Raw genomic sequence first — 22,940 nt, forward strand, 5'->3', positions numbered from 1 at the left:
GCGGGGGCGTTTTTTGCCATCACGGCAACATTCACAACGTCCTTTTGTCCTAAATTGTCAAGTTTTTTTTAAATTGCTTAAAGCCTTATTAAGCAAGTTACATTACCTCTTTTATCACTTACATAATCAACTTCATCTTCTCTTACTCTGTGTCATACATAGACCCTGCAAATCTTCACAAGTCACAGCTGGCTATCTCTTCCATAGAGGCAATTCTTGCGCAATTCTTTCCAGCTTCATATAAAACACAAAATTCCCATAAAAATTTCCCGCCTTTCTTGTCTACTTCCATCCACAATTTCTTGTCCAAAGACCGCTTAAAATTTTGGTCTTACATGCCAAAATTCTTCAACGACAAGCAAGGCGTCTTTTCATTTGCAAGGCGTCCTAAATCTGCGGATTTCTCCATCAAGCAATCATGTCGCACGAAGGGCCATCCGACACTACCAATTTTGATTCTGCGTCACCGCTTCTTGAGCCAACCCTAGAGCAGCATATGGATTTAATATCCATGCAACTTGAAGAAGAGCGTCAACACCGGAAGTCCCTCAAGTGTCCTGCCACCACTGAAATTTCTACCAACGACGACAACCTAGTTCTCACCATCATCGCTACTTTGGATGTCCACGCTAGTCAAAAGGAGTCCAAGATAAGCAAGCGTACATTCAATTTTAATTCTTTTGATGGTCTTAAAGATGGTCGCAAAATTCTGTCATGATTAAGTCAGTTCGAAGCTTATTTTGACAATGAGAAATACTCAGAAGTGATAAAATTAAATGTGCATATCATTATTTTATTGAGAAAGTTGCATTATGGTGGATGTCACGTGTAAAAGCGTTGATTGTCCTCTCACATGGAATGACTTTTGCAAGAAGGTTCTTGCAAAATTTCTCCCTGCACAATTCAAGCTCCATATGCAACAACAATGGGACCTATTCATGCAACGGGAACGTGAGTCTATCCCTCAATACATAGAAAGATTTTGGAGCACTCTCTTGCATCTCCAAATGGTGGAGCTAGCCGAGTCTACCTTTAAGAGAAAGTATATGTCCAGCTTAGTCAACATATTCAAGCCCAATAATCTGGACGAAGCCATATCCCTAGCTCATGATGCTGAAAAGAAGCAGTCTAAAGACTGAAGGCAATTTCTAGCATCCAACAGTAATAACATGGGTAACAACTTTCGTTTTAATTCTTTTCGTAACTTCAGTTCTGGAAATAATCGTTTTAATCGACGGCCATGTATGTGAAATGTTCTTAATAATCATGGTCAATCAATTTTCAATTCTAAACCTCCCAATCTACCTTCAAATTTGCCTAAATCTGACGAACCTAAAAATGTTAACCCAAGTGTCTCCAATGCCATTTCCAAAAATGTAATTTATTATAATTGTAAGCGTCCTGGTCATATTGCGAGTTGTTGTCCCATGGGCAACACCCATGATTGGAAGAAACCCACGGCGCATCTGAATTTTCTTGGAGCTGAAGAATCCAATGAAGGCCTTGAAGAAATGCCTGACTTCGATGAGGCTACACTTATGGGCGAAAATTCTAACGAACTTGAGACCTTGCTGGTAAAATTTCTATGCATGCCCTATTAAAGATGTGATGTAAAATCAATAATAATTATATGACTGTTTTGCATGACAATGAAAGCACTCATGATTTTGTTTCAGAAAAAGTAGTTAGAAAATTACAACTTAAAAATGTTCCATCTGCCTATAAAATTAAGGCTGCATTTCTAGGACAACGATATAATGGTACTAAAGAAGTTCATAATTTAGAAATTTGTATTGGATCTTATAAGGAAAAGAGAAAATTTTTAGTAGCACCTTTGCAATCTATTGACGTGATTCTAAGAATGCCATGGCATCACCAATTCAATCCCAATATAAATTACAACACACACTCAATGCACATTGAGCACAAAGGTAAACAAATTGTACTCGAAGGGTTAATAAAAATCGAATTATTTTCAATTATTAGTCATACACAAGCAAAGTGAGCTTTGTGTAAACAATCAAAAGCTTTCTTAGTATGGATTAATGAAGTTGATGTTATAAAAACTGAACTAACTCCAAAGCAACAACATTTTATTGCTAAATTTTCTGATTGTTTTTCTAATGATTTACCTTTACAACTTTCTCCATCATGACCCAAAGACCACCAAATTGATTTACTTCCCGATAGTCAACCACCTTGCAAAGCTCCCTATCGCCATAACCAATTAGAATAGAAAGAGATTCAGAAGCAAATTGAAGAACTTCTAAGTAGAAAATTAATTCGTCCAAGTAGTTCGCCTTTTGGATCTCTTGTATTATTAGTTAAAGAAAAATCAAACTTACCGCATGTGTATAGATTATAGAGCACTTAATAAAATAACGATTAAAAATAGGTATCCAATACTTAGAGTAGATGACCTTCTAGATAAATTACAAGGAGCAACAGTGTTTAGTAAAATTAATTTAAAATCAGGATATCACCAAGTTCGTATGTCTACTCCCAACATTTTTAAGACAGCTTTTTGTACGCAATTTTGACATTATGAATTCTTAGTAATGCCCTTTGGACTTACGAACACACTAGCTACAATTAGTAGAATGATGAATAGAATATTTTTGTATTTTCAGCATTATGTAATAGTCTTTTTTGATAACATTCTTGTTTCAGCAAAATTGAAACTTGTTTATCGTTTGGGTGACAGCCAACAACGATCGTTTGAAATACTTAAGCATGCACTCAAACACGCATCAATTTTTGCAGTTACTTGATTTCAATCAACCATTCTTTCTTGTGGTTACTGATGTAAGTGGTTCTGGCATCGGTGCAATATTGATGCAAGATAATCACCCTATAGCATACTCTAGTTGTAAACTGAAACCTTCTGAAGTTAAATATAGTACATATGACAAAGAATTATTAGCCATAGTTCATGCATTGCGCATATGGAAGCACTATTTAATGGGTTTGGACTTTATGATTAAAACTGATCATCAGCAGAGTATTAAACATTTATTGTCACGACCACAAATATTTGATAGACACATACAGTGGGCATCATTTATTTAGTCCTTTCATCCACTCATTCAATATCAACCAGATAAGGAAAATGTAATAGCCGATGCACTTAGCCGTAGGCCATCATTAAACAATATTTATGTCATTTCTACTTCTTCATTAGACACAATGAAAAATACTTATCTTCAAGATCCCGATTTTCATGATGTTTGGGTAAATTTATCTAACAATCAGTGGATCCATACTAATAACTTTTCTATTTCCGATGGTTGTGTGTTTTATGAAAAAAGGTTATGTATTACTAATCCTTTTCATCATTTCATTATGCAAGAAGTACACGAGCCTCCTTATATGGGACATCGTGGTATTATCTCCACACTTTGAAATTTACACAAATATTTTTTCTGGCCAAATATGCAACATGATGTCTCTAATTTTGTTTCTGAATGCATTGTATGTCAAAGCATAAAAAGACATCATGGTAAGTCATATGGTTTATTACTTCCATTCCTATCCCTAATTCACCTTGGGAGCAGATTTCTATGGACTTCATTACAGGTTTACCACAAACTTCTTCACAGAATAATATGATATGGACCATAGTTGATAGATTTAGTAAACAGGCTTACTTCATTGCTTGTAAAAAGACCTTAACTGCTGCACAAGCCACTAACTTATTTCTTAAGCATATTTTTGTGCACCATGGATTACCGAAAATTATTGTGTCCAACCGAGATTCTCGATTCTGTAATAATTTTTGCATTACATTGTTTTCTAACTTAGGAACTAAGATTGATTTTAGCTCTGTATTTCATCCAGAAACTAACGGTGAAACAGAGGCCACAAATAGCACAATTTTGGATTTAATACGTGCTTACACAATTTCTTTTCCAGCCACATGGAATAATCATTTGCACCTTCTACAATTTGCTCACAATAATACCACTCACACTGCTACACAAAAGGCACATTTTGAAATTGTTTATGGTCACAAATTGCCAACTCCCACATTTCGTCTAACATAGAAAATACCTTCTGTTGACGATTGGATTCAAAATCATTCAAGTATTTATGAGCAAGTTAAACAAATGCTAGCAAAAAGGCCCAACAATCATATGTGAAACAAGCAAATAAAAAGAGGCAAGCCATGATTTATAAAGAAGGAGACTATGTTTGGTTATGTGTTGAAAAATGTAGACTCCATAGTGTAGAAAAGAACTTGAATGTAAAATTAGCTCCTCATTTCTATGGACCTTTTAAAATTATCCATTGTATTAATCCTGATGCTTATAAATTAGAGTTACCTCATCATTGGAAAATCCACAGCACTTTTCACATTAGTCTTTTACGTCCCTTAAAAGGTTCTCTTCCTGTTTACCCTGTTTACGACTCACCACCCTTGATTGCAAATGACCATGAAATCCTAATCCCTGAAACAATTATTGATGTTGACTATATGACCACTAGAACTGGAAATACTTATCCTTGTTATCTTGTCAAATTCCACAATCACCCTGTTGAGGAAGCTCAATGGATGCATGCTCGTGATTTGTGACCTTTTTCCAATTTATTGTCTCCACATCTAGCCAATAGCAATTGAGGACAATTGCTATCCCACCCCGGGAGTATGTTGCCAGGTGGCATCTATGCAAAGGGATGAGCGCCTTAAATGGTTCTCCATCAATGTGGGGCACGTTCCTAAGAATTGTCTTAGGCGGAAGGTTGATGGGGACGCCTATCCTTTCCGGGCGTCGATGCAAGTGTGAACGTGGGTGATACCATTTTATCCACATGAGTATTAACGTCTTCGTGAATTAATTATTGTATGAAATTCCAAATTAATTGATTTATGTGGCTAGCTATAATTATTCAGTTGGTTATTATTCTAACACGATTTTCTAAATTTTTTGCAGCTGATGTGTAGAGCAAGGTGAATTGGAAAGGTGCACCATGCGCAAGCATTTTAAAGATTATTTCCTCAAGAATTTATTTGGCAATTATTGGATTATTTTATTAGACGCACCGCTATTTCTTATAAAGCGTGTGCATAGCCTCTATGTAAATATTTATTAGCAAAATAGATTTTTAGAAGATATGTCCAATAAAATATTAATGATTCTAGAGAGTTATGGGATGCACAACTGCTAGCATCCATTAATTCAGAATACTCTATCTCTTTTCCAGTACACTCAAACTCTTTATGCAAAGAGTGATTGTAAAGGGTCTAAATCTTGGGCAAATAAGATTTTATAATATTATTATAAATACGGCATGAAGGGAGCTACGCACTTCATGTCGGGGGGATATTGTACCCAATCTTGTGTCACTTCATCTTATTTTACTCTCTCTTTTAGTCTATTTTTAATTTCTCATGAGTCGTATGCAATTTTATGAGTAAAAGAGAGAAAGAGGGAGCTTCTTCCATTCGCTATACGCAAACCACGCATTCGTTGCTCACAACAGGCTATAAGTGGAATATTTATGTTGTGTTCTAGTTTTAGTTCTTTTACCTTGAAATCAATGATAGCTTGTTTTGCCAATAGCCAATCTAATCCTAAAATGACTTTGAATACCTGTGTTGGCAGTATATACAATGCATGTTTGTGTGTGGATTGTCCTAATGTGAAATTTAAAGTTGTAATGTGGTTTGTATGTACAAGTTTTTGTTATTTCAAAGTAAAACTATGATTTCATGTGTTTTTGTAATTGGGATTTTTATTTTTATGGCTAAGTCCTTACTAATTGGTGAAATATTGCTTCCAGTGTCTATCAAGGCTTCTATAGTGTGATCTTTGATGTTCATGAGTATGGTGCATACTTTATGTTATGAAGGCTTTGCTGCTATCTGACATTGCGAATGTGTGGCCTCTATCAACCATTCACTTAAGGGTTTTCTGGGACTGTGGCCAATGTTGTTGGTTTAGTTGCTATTTTCAAATTTTGAACTTGTGCTCACTGAAGTTTTCTACACTGCTTTTTGACATGATCATAGTTGTTGCAGTGGAAACATTTTGGTCCTCCTAGGCATTAGTCGATGGTAATAGTCTCCTATTTATCACATTTGTTGGAGTAGTTATATCATATGGTTGTCTTCTTTGTGCCATCTAAGCATTTTGCACATCTATGTCCATTGGGATAGGTTGATCAAATTGTTGTTTTGACAATGGTGCTATTTGTGTGATGCTGAGAGTGTCAGATTGATAGTTAGCCTCTATTCTTTGCGCTATTTGTATGGCCAGATGGAAAGTCGTTGGACCTTGATCACGAACTCTGTGGGATAGATCGTGAATCAATCTTGGCCATAAGAAAAACAACTTCATATCTTCGGGCCTTGTGGGATCAACTCGCAATAGAAGTTGGTTCAACTTCACTGCAAATTAAGCAACTAGTTCATTTTGTTTTTGCTTGAGTGTGCCAAGTTGTTGGGGAGCTATTTGGGTAATGTTTTGTTGAGCAAAATCCCTAATTAATGCTTCTTTTAACAAGGACCAGTGTGCTTTTGTTTGTAGAGGTTGTTGGATATACCAAGTTGCTGCAATTCCTTCTAGTAGTGTCCTCGTTTCCAAAGCTTTTCTCTCCTCACTCCATGAATGATAACTGGACACATTCTCAAAGTGATCAATCTAGCTGAGGACATCCTTGATTGGAAGACCATTGAATGGTTTGGGTCTTACCTTTGGGTTGGTGCGATGTTGAGGTTGATTATTTGCTAGTAGATTTGCCAATGCCTGATTTGTGTGGTTGATCTGCAACATTAGAGACGACACTGCCTGGAACATTTGCTCCATTGATGTTTGTTGGAATTGTTCAAACTCAACATGCACATTTGCATTCTGGAATTGAGGTGAGTTTGGGTGAGAATGTGGGGATGCTGGCCTGCTCATCGTTGTGGTCTTTGTTTTGGAATTGATGGACTATAATACTGGGTGGATAGGAGCCTTTATTCGAGGCTTTATAGGAGCTTTTTTTATCATAATACCAGCTCAGTGTTATCTTGGAGTAAAGAGGACCTCATGAGAGTTGGATTGATGCTAATGAATGTGGTACAGAGGAGGCGAGTACAATTGTGAGAGCTTTGGATTAAGGTATGAAAAGAAAGACCGAAGTGAAGATCTTTAGCGTGTAGTAGTGATTACTGGGATGGCTATTTGAGAAGAAGAGCTGGATGTGATTTGTAGTGCAGCGTGGAGTAGATGCTTTACCCCGCCGTCTCCACCAATGATGTGTAGCCAAAACACGAACATAAATATAGGAATAGAGATCCGCCAAAAAAGCCCTTTTCTTCTCTTTTGTTCTCATCTTATACATCATCATAAGTCATCTCAAGAAAGTACAGACTGAGCCGTTGAAACAGCTCTCGTTGCCACACTGGCAATCCCTAGAACCTGATGGCTACCAATTCTCTTTTGCCACGTCATCATATATGACACTATTATCAACTCGCTAGAAAAAACGATAAAATTTTTCCTATTTCGGTGATAAACTCGTCATGGAAAATTCTTCAAGCTCCTTAAAACAATCAAACGCTAGAGCGTCGCCCGGGAATGGCAAACCAAAAATCCCTCCTTTAATAAGTTACCGTGATTGCTCGTCCGATTCCTCACGATAGTCTCTCAGGCAGGCCCGTGTGATTAAGTCACTGCGGGAAAGAGAGATGGGGAAGGGAGAGGAGTACCTCGCTAAGAAGAGGAACAAGGCGACTCGCAAGCGCCTCAAGAACACAGTGGACTTCATGCATGGCGTCCAGGCGGCCAAGCGCAGGCGAAAGGCCGGACGTCGTCGTGTCTGCGAGGTGTCAAGCATCCTCTGCTCTTCTAATTAAACCTGTTCTTTTGTTCTTTGGTTGCGCTTTCTGCATCAAAGTCTCACTACAATGCCATTTTATGAGAGAGAGAGAGAGAGAGAGAGAGAGAGAGAGAGAGAGAGAGAGAGATTATTATGTACAATGATGATCGTCACTAAATATCAAAGTGTAATGTAATAGACTGTGATGAGTGATGGTGATATCCTCCTGACACAATCGATAGATCTACTTGGCTCAGGGAAAATAAGTTGCTTTCCCTAGAACGATCTTGAGTTGATGGGATGAAATCCTAAGTTGGCCAATGGCTACCCGCATCTCATGTGGCATGTAGACATCCAGGTATTCAAGTCTCACAATAAAACCATTTGATGCGATGCTCATGAAGTGGTCTCTATAGTAGGACATCTTTGTGGGAAGGGGCTGCCATGGTGAGATCCATGTGTGTTGCATGTGTAGGTGATAGAGATCCTATTGCATGACCAAGTTCCTCTTTGAGTAGGAGAGGTGTACCGTGTATGAAGGGGGAATGAGGGTCATACTGGAAAGGGGGTAGGTGGTCCATGCTAATCTTGTATCTTGTGAGCTAGTGCTCAACCTATGTATACCATGAGATCTCATGTTTGGCCTAGGCCAGTTGTGGGGGGGTCTCGAATGCTCTTCTAGGTATCTATCCGGATGCATGACACACACTTTGTGGATAACATTGATGGTCTTGAAAAGACCCTCTAGCATCATGGGAGGTGCAACAAACTCAGCTCTATTGATCTCATGTGGTATTGATGGCTTACCATAGATCATCCATGAGAGCATGATGACTTGTGGTCTCTCAACTAGTATCTATAGATATGTAGCTAGGCTAGGGGTCCTAATTGGTACACCATATGGTTGGTGTGACTAATGTTGCTTTTGGTAACATTGTTGCTCTGATAACAGTGTCCATAGATATGTAGCTAGGTGAGGCTCTTAAAAGTGTGCCTGGTAACTCTGTTGCTCCAACATGGCTAATACAACATATCCTTGTGAGTTGATCCCTGGCTGCTTGTGCCATGGTGAATTTCTATGTTGTGTGAATCTCTCAATTGTTGTAGTAAACGTGACTTTCAAGTAGGCATATGAGTCCACTAACTAAGATTGTGACCTTCTCATTTGGGGCCGATGTGTGATTATGAGATGAATCAATATACAAAAGGTCCATATCTTAAGGATCGTGGAAAATTTGCAAAGAAAGTAATTCTAGCCAAATGCATTTGTTGATTTTGTAGCTCAAGTCTTGAAGGTTTGTGTATTCCATCGATAAGGAGTACCTAGAGTGCAAAAGCACATTGAAGACTAGTTTATTAGCATTGCTTGTTAGGTTAATGCTTAGGAGTAGATGCAAGATGTGCAAATGCCAAAACTACATCTCATTGTTTGATAGTTCACTATTATGTGTGTTAATACAGAGTGAACTTGATGTTTACAAAGCACGCAATCCAAGGCATTTGTGTGGGAGGACATATACTTGTTACAGTTATGTGTATTCAAAGGACTTGTCTCCACAATTGCTTCGTTAGTTGGATTTTTAATGTTGCACCTTCCCTTCTTTGGTTTGTTTACTCCCATTACTGATTGTGGAAGCCTTTGTGAGAATGCATAGATAATTAGAAGTGTGAAAAAGAAAGTAGAAACATTGACAAAAATAAAAAACACACGAACAGAAGAAACTTAGAATGAGTGGGCAATGGAATCCATAAGATGAAGTGTGAGGTGTGTCTTATAATACTGGTAGGGCATTGTCACAATGATGACCAGCAATAGTAGTGCCTCAAGTCTTGCTCTCTCCAAGGATGTTAGATGATATGGTACAAAAATTGAGAGTGGAGTGGGTATACATAGAAGCCTTTGTGCGAGACATGAGACAATTGGAAGAAACCCTAAAAGCCTTGGGATGAGACATGAGACATTGAAGCAAGCCTAACATGGGCCACTTAGTTGCCTTTATCTAGTACTAAATTGAAGGCTAGGCATAGACTATATTGCCTAAAGCCTAGGATACGCACTAAACTAACCCCTTGTCTCGGATTATGGGTGATTAGAACAATGAAATATACAATGATGGGGAACATAAAAAACCCTAGGGTACTAGCATGTCCCATACAACAACAATGATTAGCCAGAAGTTGTAACGTCATAATACATTCAAACAATGACAATTATCTAGGACCATAGATACCCAAGCAGTGGGTGACTAAGCTGCCACCAAGGTGCTTTGGAAAGATAGTGATTGTTTGCAAGAAACTGTTGTCTATGATGCATGTACATATTGATGGCTTCTATAATTAATGCTAATATTATCATGGACAATGGACCATGAGGCATGCATATGTTGAAGCTATGTTGAATTTCCATTTGCATTGTATAGGATTATGAATTATGATAAATCACATCATATGAGTCATACTATACGTATAAAGTCTCATGATAGTTTTCTTCCATCTTGAATGAAACTTGTTTCTAATGTTTTAGAAAACTCACATGAAACCTAGGAAACCCGTTTCAGAAGCCCTTGGCAACTCTGATCACGACCATGGATTTTGCTCCTTTAGCCACACCACTATAGTGTCCCTCCATGTGAGAGTAGATTAGAAGCAAGCACTACTCATTATCTGAACCTTCCATCATGGAGCTAGACTACACCAACTTGTGGATTTAGAGCTGTGAGACGAATTTGATGCATGCTGCAAGTCTCCCTCAGGATCCACCACATTAAGAAGTTGGTGAGGCTAGCAAACCCCACTGCCATCCTCTCACAGTCCCTCTCTAGCCCAGAAACTTGTGAAGGATGTATTTTACTACCTTTGGTGGTGGATCTTGGAAGGTCCACAAGGACTCTATGCTGATTATTAAGGGCAACAAAAAGAAAACTGTGTACTATTTGCATTGTAAAGTATTACTTGGAAAGTTTTGTTGAGCTAAAAATGCACTATCTTCACTTAAACAGCTCCAAAACATGCTTAATTAAGAAAGAAACTTTGTTTATTTAGAAGAAATGAGTTCTTAGAGTGTGTTTGTATCCCATAAGCACAAACCCACTTGGGAGGGCCCAAACATTTCTATAAGTGGATATGTTGCCCTCCATTCAACCTTAATCTTGTTTTTGCAGGTTTTCGGCTTGCTGCCCACACCCCATTCACGGAGGACATCACAGTCCAGGCTGTCCATCGGAGTCTTCACTCATCTGGTACCTATTTCCAGCCCTTTGTCATTAGCTTGCTGCTGTTTCCAGCCAGGCAACTGCTGGTGTCTGTCATCCTGCTATTGTATAGCCTGCCACGTCAACACACTGCTGTGTTTGCAAGCCCCAGTTGCCCTGCAGATTTTCTCTCTTCTCTAGCTGTCGCCATCATCTCCTCAGCCTATCGTTGCTGTTTTCTCTCTCCTGCAGCCTGCGTTTGCTATTTTCTCTCTCCTCCCAGCTGCATTTACTGTTTTCCCTCTCTTTATCTGCATTTTTAGTCTTTCTCTCTTGCATTGCTGTTTGCATCAGATTCATCCTTCCTTGGTTATGTTTGTTGGCGTTCGACATTCGAAGATTGTGTTGCTGCGATTTGGGATCGCAGAGTATGACACACTCTCCAACTCATTATCCTTGCCCTGATCCTTGAGATACAGGAGTTTGAGGTATAGTATTCATTCACTGCATAGTGTGTTTGTTGTATGAGCATTGTATGTTCAATAGTCATATCATTTCATTCATTCTTGAGTTCATTGTCTTCGAGTTACCTTAACCCTAACTGTGTTCTTCTATTAGTTTGTGCTTTGTCGTACAATGTTATTTGTATTTTTGTGTTAGGATATTTTCTTCACATGGTATCAAAGCTAAGTTCTCTGTGAGAAACCTAGTCCTTGATCTGAAAGTTCTACACAAGAAGCAGGAATAATAGAAGGGCAGATGACTTCAAACACTACTTCTGCACCACTTTTTACATCTAAGCTAAACCCATTGAGAAACAACTTGGAGTGGGCCTTATAGCTTGCTTCACAAGCTCCTGACATGGTCAGGAGCTTGTGATTGGATTACCATGGAGTTTCACGACCTCTCGAGATCACTGTAGTTGAGCACAATCTCATTTTGATGCATAGAGCCTAACAACAGATAGGAGGTAAGATTGAATTTCATCCTTTAGATTCGGTGCACTGATCTACTAATCATGTAGAAAGGGTGGAATCTCCACTTAGGACTGGCCATCCGCAAGTGAAAACTGACATAGAGTACACTCCATTGCCTTCATAATTATTCTTTTCGGTGTCAAGTATGTCTACCATTTCAGATTCTGTTGATGATGATTCCCCTTCTCCTATTGGTATGGATGATTTTCATGATGGATGTATGCAAAACAATTTCTGGTTTATGAGTAATGAGGAAGATAGATATTTCTTTATGAATCAAGCCTAGGTAAGCAGTTGAAAGAAGAAACTGTGAGTACTCCTTTCCCTTCTTTTCCTTTAAACAATTTTGTTTCCAAAGGTCAAAATGAAGTAGGTGCATCTTCATCATCATCATTTTAATTTAATGGATCAAAGAAACCCATATGATTTTCCATATCCACACCTATCACAAATCCATTTAATCCCTCTCTCATCCCACCCTCTTATTCCGTTGCCACATCCTTTCAGTCTCCATAAGTGCATCGCATGTTGCATCTCACGTAGAATCACGTGTTTTTATTTACCACACTAGGGGGTTCTTCACACTTAAGCACAACCGTTAGGACCTCATCTCTTCCTCAATTGGGTAGTAATCCACCTTTTCCTCATACACTTTGCGGATTATTGCAGCCTGGGTATTTTTCGAGTCTCTCCCAAGTGTGGATCAATTGGTGCCACAGTTTGCCTCCATGGCATTACCTAGTGGACCCTTTGGTCATTATGTTATGTTTCACCCGACATTTGGATAGGGCTTACATATCCTAGTGTCTCCATCTCCACCGGCACCTTATGAAAACATTCATGTTTTTCCGTGTCTTCGCATCAATCGGCACTCATTGGACACTCAAAGTCTATTTTTGTCTATCCATCTCTTTTTCCTCCTCCTTATTAGACGACACCACCACCACCACCACCACCACCACCACCACCACCACCACCACCACCACCACCACCACCACCACCTTATTCTCTATATCCATCTTATCCCACATTCTCGATACCTCATGGTTCTATCTCATCTTCCGTGAAGCATGCATTCAACGACAATACTCGTTTTAATGGGTCCAACTTTACAACTAGGTCGAACTTGATGAGACATGTCCTTGACTCAGAGAACCTATGGGATCTTGTGCAGGGGTTGGAATCCCGACCTGATTCTCCACTTGTTTCATATGAGGTCGTCTGCTCATTGAGGGCTAGGAATGCCTCCGCTATTGTTGAGCGGATGCAGGGCTTATTGCGCGAGTTTTATTCTCAACTTCAGCATTTTGACTTAGTGTCAGAGTGATAGGTACATTTGATTGACTGCTATGTGGCTTGGGATAGGATCTATCGAAAAAATCTTGACTATAAGCACAGAACTTCAAAATCTTTGACTGGGATGACTTGAAAGTCAAGTTGGTTGAGTATCGATGTCTCCTTGCTGAATTCTCCACTACAGGGACTCTGAAGTCCTTTGATGATCAAGTCACATTGTTTCTTAACAAGCTGCCGCATAAATACTTCAATTTTGTGCAGTAAGTGTTTTCTCTGTCTAATTTACCCACATTCTATGAATTTGAGTGTCAGCTATTGCGTTATGCATGACTTTGATTAGTTTCATATGAATAATCCCTTAGAGGGGGACTCTTATTACTCATTCTCAGAAGGGGCAGCAAGGAAAGAAAACAAAATTAAACTTCAAATCAAAATAAAAAATCAAAATCAAGCAGGGGCATCACAAGGAAACTCCTAGTCTCAACTCAAACACGGGTGGTAAACTGTACCTAAGAATAGGTATTGTTAACATTGTCAAAAGACTGGCCATTTTGACAACAAGTGTTGATCAAAGGCAAGAGACACAACACCAAAACCCAAGTCACAAACCCTTGCCCCTCAGTTGGGCAACCCCCCTTAGGGGAGGTAGGGTGATGGCAAGGGGTAGTGGAAAGGTTAGACTTGCACTGCCATTGGTCAGCCATCTCAGTCGACAACGTTCTCAACTTTAGAGGGCTTGTTTGACTGGTCTTTAGAGGCCCACATCGTCTTCGTAGAGACATCCGATGTGAGTCTTGTCCACATTTGTGAGTTGCCTCTCGACGAGGTTACTGTGGAGGCCCACTCGTCACAGTCGAGCACATCAACACCTGTTTGGATTGTGGATAGTGGAGCTACATATCACATGACTCCTATAGAGAACATCTTCCATACACGAGGCCTTGCAGTTGGGTGGGTCTGCGTAGGAAGTAACTCCTCGGTTAAGATCCAGTCTCAAGGTTGCATCTAGGGTCCGGATTTGGCTTTGTTGGACAATGTATATCATGTCTCTCAGCTTGGGGTGAACTTGTTATTTGTTCAGTAGCTTTGCCAGTTGGGGCGAGTAATTTTTTTTTTTTAATAGCGACCATAGTGGAGGTCCTTGACTCTTAGATTGGTTTAGTGAGCGCTCGCGGTGAGGCACAGTCTAATGGCCTATACTACATGACCCATTTTCTTACTGAGCCGACCATGCCGAGGGCTTTGTGTTCCATAGCTTCTAGGCATTAGCCGCATCTCAGGAGCCTATGAACAATGAGCGTCTTTGTCATTTCTGCCTAGGGCATCTTGGCTATGACTCTATTTATGAGTTGTCTTGCTGTGGGATAGTTGTAGGTCTTTCTCGCTTGAAGCTAGCTCGAGATGTCTGTAAAGAATGTCAGCTAGAGAAGTAGCACCGTATCCCATTCCCTCAACAGTCTACACATGGAACTGAGGCACCTCTTAGATTGATTTGCGTTGATCTTTGTGGGTCAAGATCCGCTATCACCTTGAACGACATGTCCTTCTTTTTGATTGTGGATGATAATTCAAGATATTTGTGGGTGTATTTCCTCAAGCAAAGTCTGATACTTTCACATATTACTCTGCTTGGGTGCTGCTAGTTGATAACTAGACAGGATAGTGTATTGGTTGCATGAGAAGTGATAGAGGTGGTGAGTTCTTCTCCCATGAGTTTTTCGAGTTTCTACAATAGCATGGTATCTCTCGCTAGCTTACCTCTACCAACTCCCCCTCTTAAAATGGAGTCGTAGAGCATAGAAATCGGACAATCATGAAAATGACATGCTCTATGTTGTTCATAGCAGAGCTCCCTGGGTGCCTTTGGGTTGAGGTTGCTAACATTGTGGTGTACATCCTCAACTGGTGACTGATTGTGGCTCTTTCTTAGAAGACCCCGTACGAGGCATTCATTGGCTCTGAGCTTGTTATATCCCACTTTAGATTCTTCGGGTGTTGTGCATACACACCCATGCCTGATAATAAAAATAGGAAAGCTCACTCCTCGAGTTGATCTCCTTATCTTTGTTGGATATTCCTTCGAAGCGAAAGCCTACTGTTTGTTTGATTCTCAGATGAATAAGGTGATCATTAGGAGGGACGCCATCTCTGACGAGTGGAATATTGTGCAGTCCTCTGCATTGGATTTTGATCCGATTCCTCCTTCCATATCATTGGAGATCGTGTCTATTGAGCTTAGTCTACTATCCGCTCGTGACCTATTTGCGGATTCTTAAGCTCCCAGGCCCCCTCCACGAGACCCGTTACCTCGCTGGTACTAGCAGACCATGGAGGATTCAAGGATCTTACCACGGGATTCCACTCCGAAGGGACCTAGAAGATTTGCCACCTAGCTTGCACCTCAAGCATCATTTGCGTCGTTGTTTATAGCTGATTACATAGTGCATTTTGAGCTGGATGCATGCCAGGAGGCTCTTCAACACCCTTAATGGCGAGAGGCCATGGAGAAGAAGCTAGATAGTATTGACTGAAATGAGACTTGGACATTGGTGGATGGTTCAAGTCACAAGAAAGTCATCAGAACGAAGTGGATTTTTAGGACCAGGTTAAAGGCTGATGGGACTTTAGACAAGTACAAGGCTGGCCTTGTTGTGCAAGTGTTTCGATAGAAGCACGGTATTGATTATGAGGAGACCTTCGCATCTACTATGCGGTTGATATCTTTTCGGTTATTACTCGCGCTAGCGGCTCACCACGGTTGGTTGATACATCAGATGGATGTCAAGAGTGCCTTCTTGAATAGTTATTTGGAGGAGGAAGAGAGAGAAGGAATTCTGCTTGCAGAAAGCTCTTTATGGGCTGATGTAAGTACTATGGTCTTGGTTCCATAGGATGGATGAGTTATTTCAGACTCACGGATACCATTCTATCCCTTATGACGTGAACTTTTATGTTTGATCTATTGCAGAGGGGGTCAGCTATATCTTGCTGTACATTGATGACTTACTCATCATAGGCTTAGATTTTGCTGCCATAGCGGAAATCAAGGTAAGACTTAGTGCTACATTTTAGATGACAGATCTCGGTTTGTTATCTTACTTCTTGGGAATGGAGGTAGTTCCATTTGGGGGTCGTATTTTCGTGTCATAGTAGAAGTACGCACTTCAGTTTGTGGAACAGTTCACTACAGATCAGGCCTTCGATATGCATACCTATAAGTCTGTTGTAGGGAAACTTCTTTGGTTAATTCATACTAGGCTAAACTTAGCTTACTCAATCAGTATTTCACAGCACCTAGGATGTCTTATTGGATTGCATGTCTTTGTGTGTTGCATTATTTAGAGTGTACTTATTCTTATGGTCTCACTTATGGTTTTGATTTATGTTTTTTAGGGGTACATTGATTCTGATTGGGAAGTAGTTCTTGACACCTGGTGTTTTCATGGTGGCTATCTTTTCACTTTGGGCACGGCTTCCATTTTTTGGTCCAGCTGTAAGCAAGAGACGGTGGCGGCTTCTACGACCGAGGTTGAGGATAGGGTTCTCTTCGATGGCACCACCGAGGCTATCTACCTGAGGAGCTTACTGGTGGCGCTTCACTTTCCTTGTGACTCTCCCACTATTGTCTACTACGATAACTAGAGTGCTATTGCCCTTGTGAGCAATCCGATCATCACACTACGAATGTGGCATGTGAGAGTCCACTTTCACTTTTCTAGAGAGTAGGTTGAGCTAGACACCATCCGCCTAGAGTTTGTGCCTTGATCGGACAATTTCACAGACATGTTGACTAAAGTGGTCAACTAGCCGGTTCTTCGATACCTTTTATCTAGGATCAACTTGGGTATACTCTTCCCTATTTCTTTAGATTGATGGGGAGAGGGTGCTTCCCCCTTGCTTTCCCTTCCTGTTTGAGAGGGGGCGGCTACTTCTCTTGATAGTAATAGTAATGATGCTTACAGTTTTTAGACATTCATTCATTCATTTATTCTTTTGTATTGTACTTATGGACATTTGTAACTTTATCCGCATTGTTAGGATGGCCTGATTGTAAAAGGGCACTTGGGTAAGTACACAATTCTCTTGCGAGGGCACTGTCTAAGTGGCACCGTTGCATTGCATTTTGTGTGAGCAAGACATCTTGCGTCTTCCTTTGCATTACCCCATGCATTGGCATTTTGTTCATGTTAATATGTATCTGTGTACATTCTCTCTTTTCAGTCTTTTGGAGTGGTCGACTTTGGATCCACGATATTCATGGCATTGCGCATGGCAATCTCCAAGGAAGTTTTCTCTAGCTTGCTTGCTTGTCTTACTTGCTTCACATCTTTGCTATATTTGTGTCACCCACACCTTAGCCATTCTCCTTTTTCACCAACAACCAATAATGGTAGGGATAGTATGCTTGTTTTGTGAAAGTCTTGGGTTTGACCATCTCCTCTCTCCCGTTTTAGGAGCGGATACTCAATAGAACGAAAACTGATTTGAAACCCTCAATGTTAAATCTATCAAAGCTACAAAGCCCTAAAAAAAAGAAGTCCATAGTTGATTCCATGTGCCTTTGTAGAACTTGGTAGGCCACTGGGGGTAGCTGCCGTGCACTCTTTGTTTGATGCCCTGGCCTCTTTGGGGTGATTACTTGGGCTCCCTTGGTAAGTTGACCATCGCCTTTGTAGTCTTAGTAGGCCACTGGGCAGCCGACGCGTACCCTTTGTCCGATGCTTTGGCCGCTTTAGGGTGGGACACCTTCGGGTAAAAGATAAATGGAAAAAAAAAGGCTTGGTTGGCCTACTTCTCGTGGCATCGTTGTTTGATTTGAGAGGGGGTATTGAGCTAAAAATGCATTAGCTTCACTTAAGCAATCCCAAAACATGCTTAATTAAGGAAGAAACCTTGTTTATTTAAAAGAAACGTGTTCTTAGAGAGTGTTTGTATTCCATAAGCACAAATCCACTTGGGAGGGCCCAAACTTTCTATAAATAGATATGTTGCTCTCCATTTAACCTTAATCTTGTTTTTTAGGTTTCAGGTGTTTTCAGGTTGTTGCCCATACCTTGTTTGCGGAGGACATTGCAGTCCAAGCTGTCCATTGCAGTTTTCACTCATTTGGCGCTTGTTTCCATCCCTTTGTCATTAGTTTTCTGCTGTTTTCGGCTAGGCGATGGCCGCTGTTCGTCATCTAGCTGTTGTACAGCCTGCCATGTTAGAAAACTGTTGCCTTTGCAGGCCCCAGCTGCCGCCTTGCAGATTTTCTCTCTTCAATTGTTGCGATCATCTCCTCAGCTTGTTGTTGCTGTTTTCTCTCTCCTGCAGCTTGCATTTACTGTTCTCTTTCCTCTCCCAGCTACGTTCACTCTTTTCTCTCTCCTCACCTGTATTTTTAGTCTTTTTCTCTCCTGCACTACCATTTGCATCAGATCGAGCCTTTCTTGGCTGTGTTTATTGGTGTTCGACATTTGGAGCTTGTCTTGCTGCGATTCGGGATCCGTTCGGAGTATGACATACTCTCTAGCTCATTACCCTTGCCCTGATCCTTGAGATACAAGAGTTCGAGGTACAATATTCATTCACTGCATAGTGTGTTTGTTGCATGAGCATTGTGTATTCAATAGTCATATCATTTCATTCATTCTCTGTGTTCATTGTCTTTAAGTTACCCTAACCCTAACTGTGTTCTTCTATTATCTGTGCTTTGTTGTATAATGTTATTTGTGTTTCTGTGTTAGGGTATTTTCTTTAGAAGTTCTTGGTTGTGGTTGAAGTTCATTCACAAATGGGACTTTGGCACAAAAGACTTGGCCATATGAGTTAGAAAGGCCTTCAAGTTCTCTTCTCTTTAGGGAGATTTGATGTAAAAGGCTTTGATCTTGACTTTGTAATTATTGCATATATGGAAAACATGTGAAGTCTCCTTATTACTCTGGTCTTGACTTTTGTAATGATTTGATGTAAAAGGCTTTGGTCTTAACTTTTGTAATGATTGCATATATGGAAAACATGTGAAGTCTCCTTATTACTCTAGTATCATTAAGAAGTCCAATGCTCTTGATTTAGTGCACTTTGATGATGTGTACACTATGCATGTTAATTCACATGGGGGTGCACGGTATTTTGTCATTTTTATTGATGATTTCAGTAGAAGGTCATGGGTGTATGTGTTAAAGAGCAAAAAGAAAGTGTTGGATGCTTTTAAAAGGTTTCATGCTTTTGTTACCACAAAGAAAGGGCTCAAGTTAAGAGCTATAAGAACGGATAATGGGGGTGAGTATGTTTCGAATGAGTTCAAAAAGTTTTGTGAGATGCACGGAATTAAGAGGGAGTTGACAACCCCTTACAATCCTATATCAAATGGCGTGGTTGAAAGATATAATCGCACACTTTGTGAGAGAGTCAAATGCATGTTGTCCGCAGCAGTTCTGTGGAGAGGCTCTTAAAATTGTAGTTCATGTATGCAATCGGTATTCCAGTCGTGCATTGGAAAATGATATTCTTGAAGAGGTTTGGTCTGACAAACTTGCTTTATATAACCATTTGTGTGTCTTTGGTTGTGATGCCTTTATGCATGTTCCTGTAGATCAGAGGACTAAACTAAAAATGAAATCCATCAAGAGCATCTTCACGGGATATGGAGATGAGGGAGAGATGGGTTATAGAGTTTGGCTTCCTCAGGGCAGGAAGATAGTACGTAGCCGAGGCGTAGTATTTAATGAGGCAAAGTTGCTGAAATAGGATAGTAAGAAGAACATGCTGAAAATAGGTTACAACAGCAAGAAAACGTTGAAAATCAGCCACTAGGTGATGGTATGCACATACTCGAGGATGTAGACCCATTGCCTAACAATACAGATCATTGGGTAAGAAGGTGTACACATGTTAGAAGGTAGCCACAAAGGTTTCAGCCATCTATGGATTGCATTTTATTGACTGATGAAGGTGAGCCGCTGACATGTGAAAACATGAGGAAGTGGAAGCTTTCTATGTAGGAAGAGATGAGGTCTCTGTATGCAAATAACACATGGAAGCTTGTACCTTTGCCCAAGGATAGGAAAGCTATCCCTAACAAATGGGTTTACAAGGTGAAATGTATTGATGGGAAACCCAAGTACAAAGCACTTTGGTTGCTAAGGGCTATACATAGAAGGAAGGCATAGACTTCAAGAAGTCTTTTCACCAGTGTTGATGATGACTACGCTCCATGTTTTGTTTGCTCTGACTGCATCCTTGGATTTAGAGTTGGATCAGATGGATGTGAAGACTGCTGTACGTAAAACAACCCAAAGGTTTTGCTATTTCAGGGAAGGAGCATTTGGTTTGTAAGATGAAACATAGCTTATATGGGTTAAGACAAGCCCCTAGATAGTAGTATAAAAAGTTTGATACCTTCATGCTCAGCCATGGATTCAAACACAGTCATGTAGATCATTGCTTATACACTCAAAAGGCTGATGATGGAAGTCTTATTGTGTTGGTCTTATATGTGGATGACATGTTGATTGTAGGACAACATAAGAGTACTTTGAATGCTCTCAAAAGGCACTTGAGTTCAGCCTTCTTGATGAAAGAATTTGGGGCAGCTGAACACATTTTGGGCATGTGTATTAAAAGAGATAGAGGGCACACTTGTTATTTCTCTCACAAGACAAGTACATCAGCAAAGTACTTGATAGATTTAATATGACTGATGCTAAGCCTCTTGGAGTGCCTTTACTGCAACATACAAAGCTTAGCAAAGTTGATTGCCCAAAGGATGATGCAACGGCTAGTACTATGAAGGGCATATCTTATGCATCAGCTTGTGGTTCTTTGATGTATGCTATGGTTGCAACTCGCCCTGACATTGCTCATGCAGTGGGAGTTGTTAGTAGATTCATGTCTAACCCTAGCAAGCCACATTGGGAAGTAGTGAAATGTATCTTTAGATACTTAAAAGGTACACATGAAAAGTGTATTCGCTATGGAAAGGGTATACTAGAGTTACAAGGATTTTGTGATTTGGACATGGTAGGAGATCTTGATACTAGAAAATCTACGAGTAGTTATGTCTTTACTTTGGTTGGTGGGGCTATTTCTTGGTGTTTAAGGTTGCGGAAAATTGTGTCACTACGTACTACAGAGGCTGAATATATTTCATCCATAGAAGCTTCTAAGGAAGCTATTTGGCTTGGTCGTTTAGTCAAGGATTTTGGTCTCTCTTTACGTACTCCAATGCTTGGTTGTGATAGCCAAAGTGTTGTATGTTTGGCTAAGAATGACATGTTTCATGCACGTACCAAACACATAGATGTTCGGTACCATTTCATTCGACATGTCTTGGATGATGGTCTTGTCACACTGACTAAGGTCAAAACCCAAGATAATCCTGCAGATGTTCTCACTAAGAGCCTTGCAAAGGCTCAATATGAGCATTGCACCTGATTAGTGGGAGTTGACTAGCTTAAAGGTACCACTTTGGGCCTTTAAGTGGGAGGTTGTTGGGTGTAAAGTCCCTTAATCTCTGCGTGTATAAACTTATACGGGTGCGAACACACCCTTAGTTGTACCCTAACATATCAAATACATTTTATTGTTTGTGTACCGTGACTTTTCTAGTACACTCATCTTGGGATTCCCTCTCTCTCACTATTGGCACTTTCCTTGCTCCATTTTTGTCTTGCATTCCATAGTGCACTCATCCCAACATTTTGGAGCATTGGCAAGAGATGACAACCTTCTCTCTAGCCTCAGGATAGACTTGTGCTCTAGCAACATAGATTGCTTGTGAAGAAAATTGATTGGACTCATCAAAGTTTGGGACATCAAACATCGGCCACACCATTAAACTTGAATGGGAGCTTGCAAAGTACCAGCCCCACAAGATGTGCTTTAGGAAGAGCAACTTGAAGTTTGAGGGAGTTTGTTGGCTTGAATTTGAAGGTCTGAAGGTGTCCATAGAGAATGACAACTTGCATGAGTGATGAAGCCTTGTTCATGAGGCGAAACTTTGCTCACATCTTCGGAGAAGTTTCGCAAGAGGTGATAGCCGTTAAGACTTTCTTGAAGATGCATTGGAGAAGAGCTGAATATGTGACAACATTATTGAAGTCTCCATCAAGGACTGCCTCCTTGAAGATATCCTGGTCCTAATCAAATGGAAGGGGAGATGGTCATTGAGGATGTGGAGTAGAACAAGAGATGAGATACCACGACCACTTTTGCACAAACCAAGCCTTCATAACAGCATGCCAAGTAGTCAAGCCCTTTGAGTTTATCATTGGTACTAAGTAGAGCATAGAGGTGCCATGAGAGCGAAGGAAGATCGGAGCTAGAGAGAGATATGTGGGACACTTTGTGGTCAAAATCAGCCTAATCAAACAAGAGATAGCATTTAAAAATCCATATACACAAGCACACAAGAGTAGACTCAAGTGTGGAGTAGTAGTGGAGTTTATCTAGTAAAGAGTCACAACAATTGACACATGAGACCCTCTCTAAAATTGAAAATGCAAAAAACACAAAAAGTGCAAGGTGCAAAACAACAAGTGCAGGTTTTATTAGCCACTGGATGATGCCAGCCCACAAAGGTAGGATGTGTGAGTCTTCAACACAGTCGGCAACAGCAAACCAGGTTTGGCAAAGCAGTTCCAGCCCCAAATGACCAATGAGCAGGCAAAAACACATGGAAAAAAGCTCCAGA

At 40.2% G+C, this 22,940-nt stretch overlaps 1 protein-coding gene across 1 annotated transcript in view; it reads left to right on the forward strand.

The window, feature by feature from the left end:
* Positions 1 to 7,530: 7,530 nt before the first annotated feature.
* Positions 7,531 to 22,940, forward strand: part of LOC148041317 (P-loop containing nucleoside triphosphate hydrolases superfamily protein) — a 117,310-nt gene continuing 101,900 nt past the window's right edge. Inside the window, exon 1 of the mRNA XM_087678907.1 lies at positions 7,531 to 7,810. Within this exon, the coding sequence (XP_087535033.1) occupies positions 7,673 to 7,810 (138 nt within the window). The 5' untranslated portion in view covers positions 7,531 to 7,672. The remainder of the gene's footprint in view (positions 7,811 to 22,940) is intronic.

The sequence above is a fragment of the Lygodium microphyllum genome, chromosome 1, assembly GCF_053477565.2.
Source record: "Lygodium microphyllum isolate KBCC chromosome 1, Lygodium_microphyllum_v1.1.10, whole genome shotgun sequence".
NCBI lineage: Eukaryota > Viridiplantae > Streptophyta > Polypodiopsida > Schizaeales > Lygodiaceae > Lygodium > Lygodium microphyllum.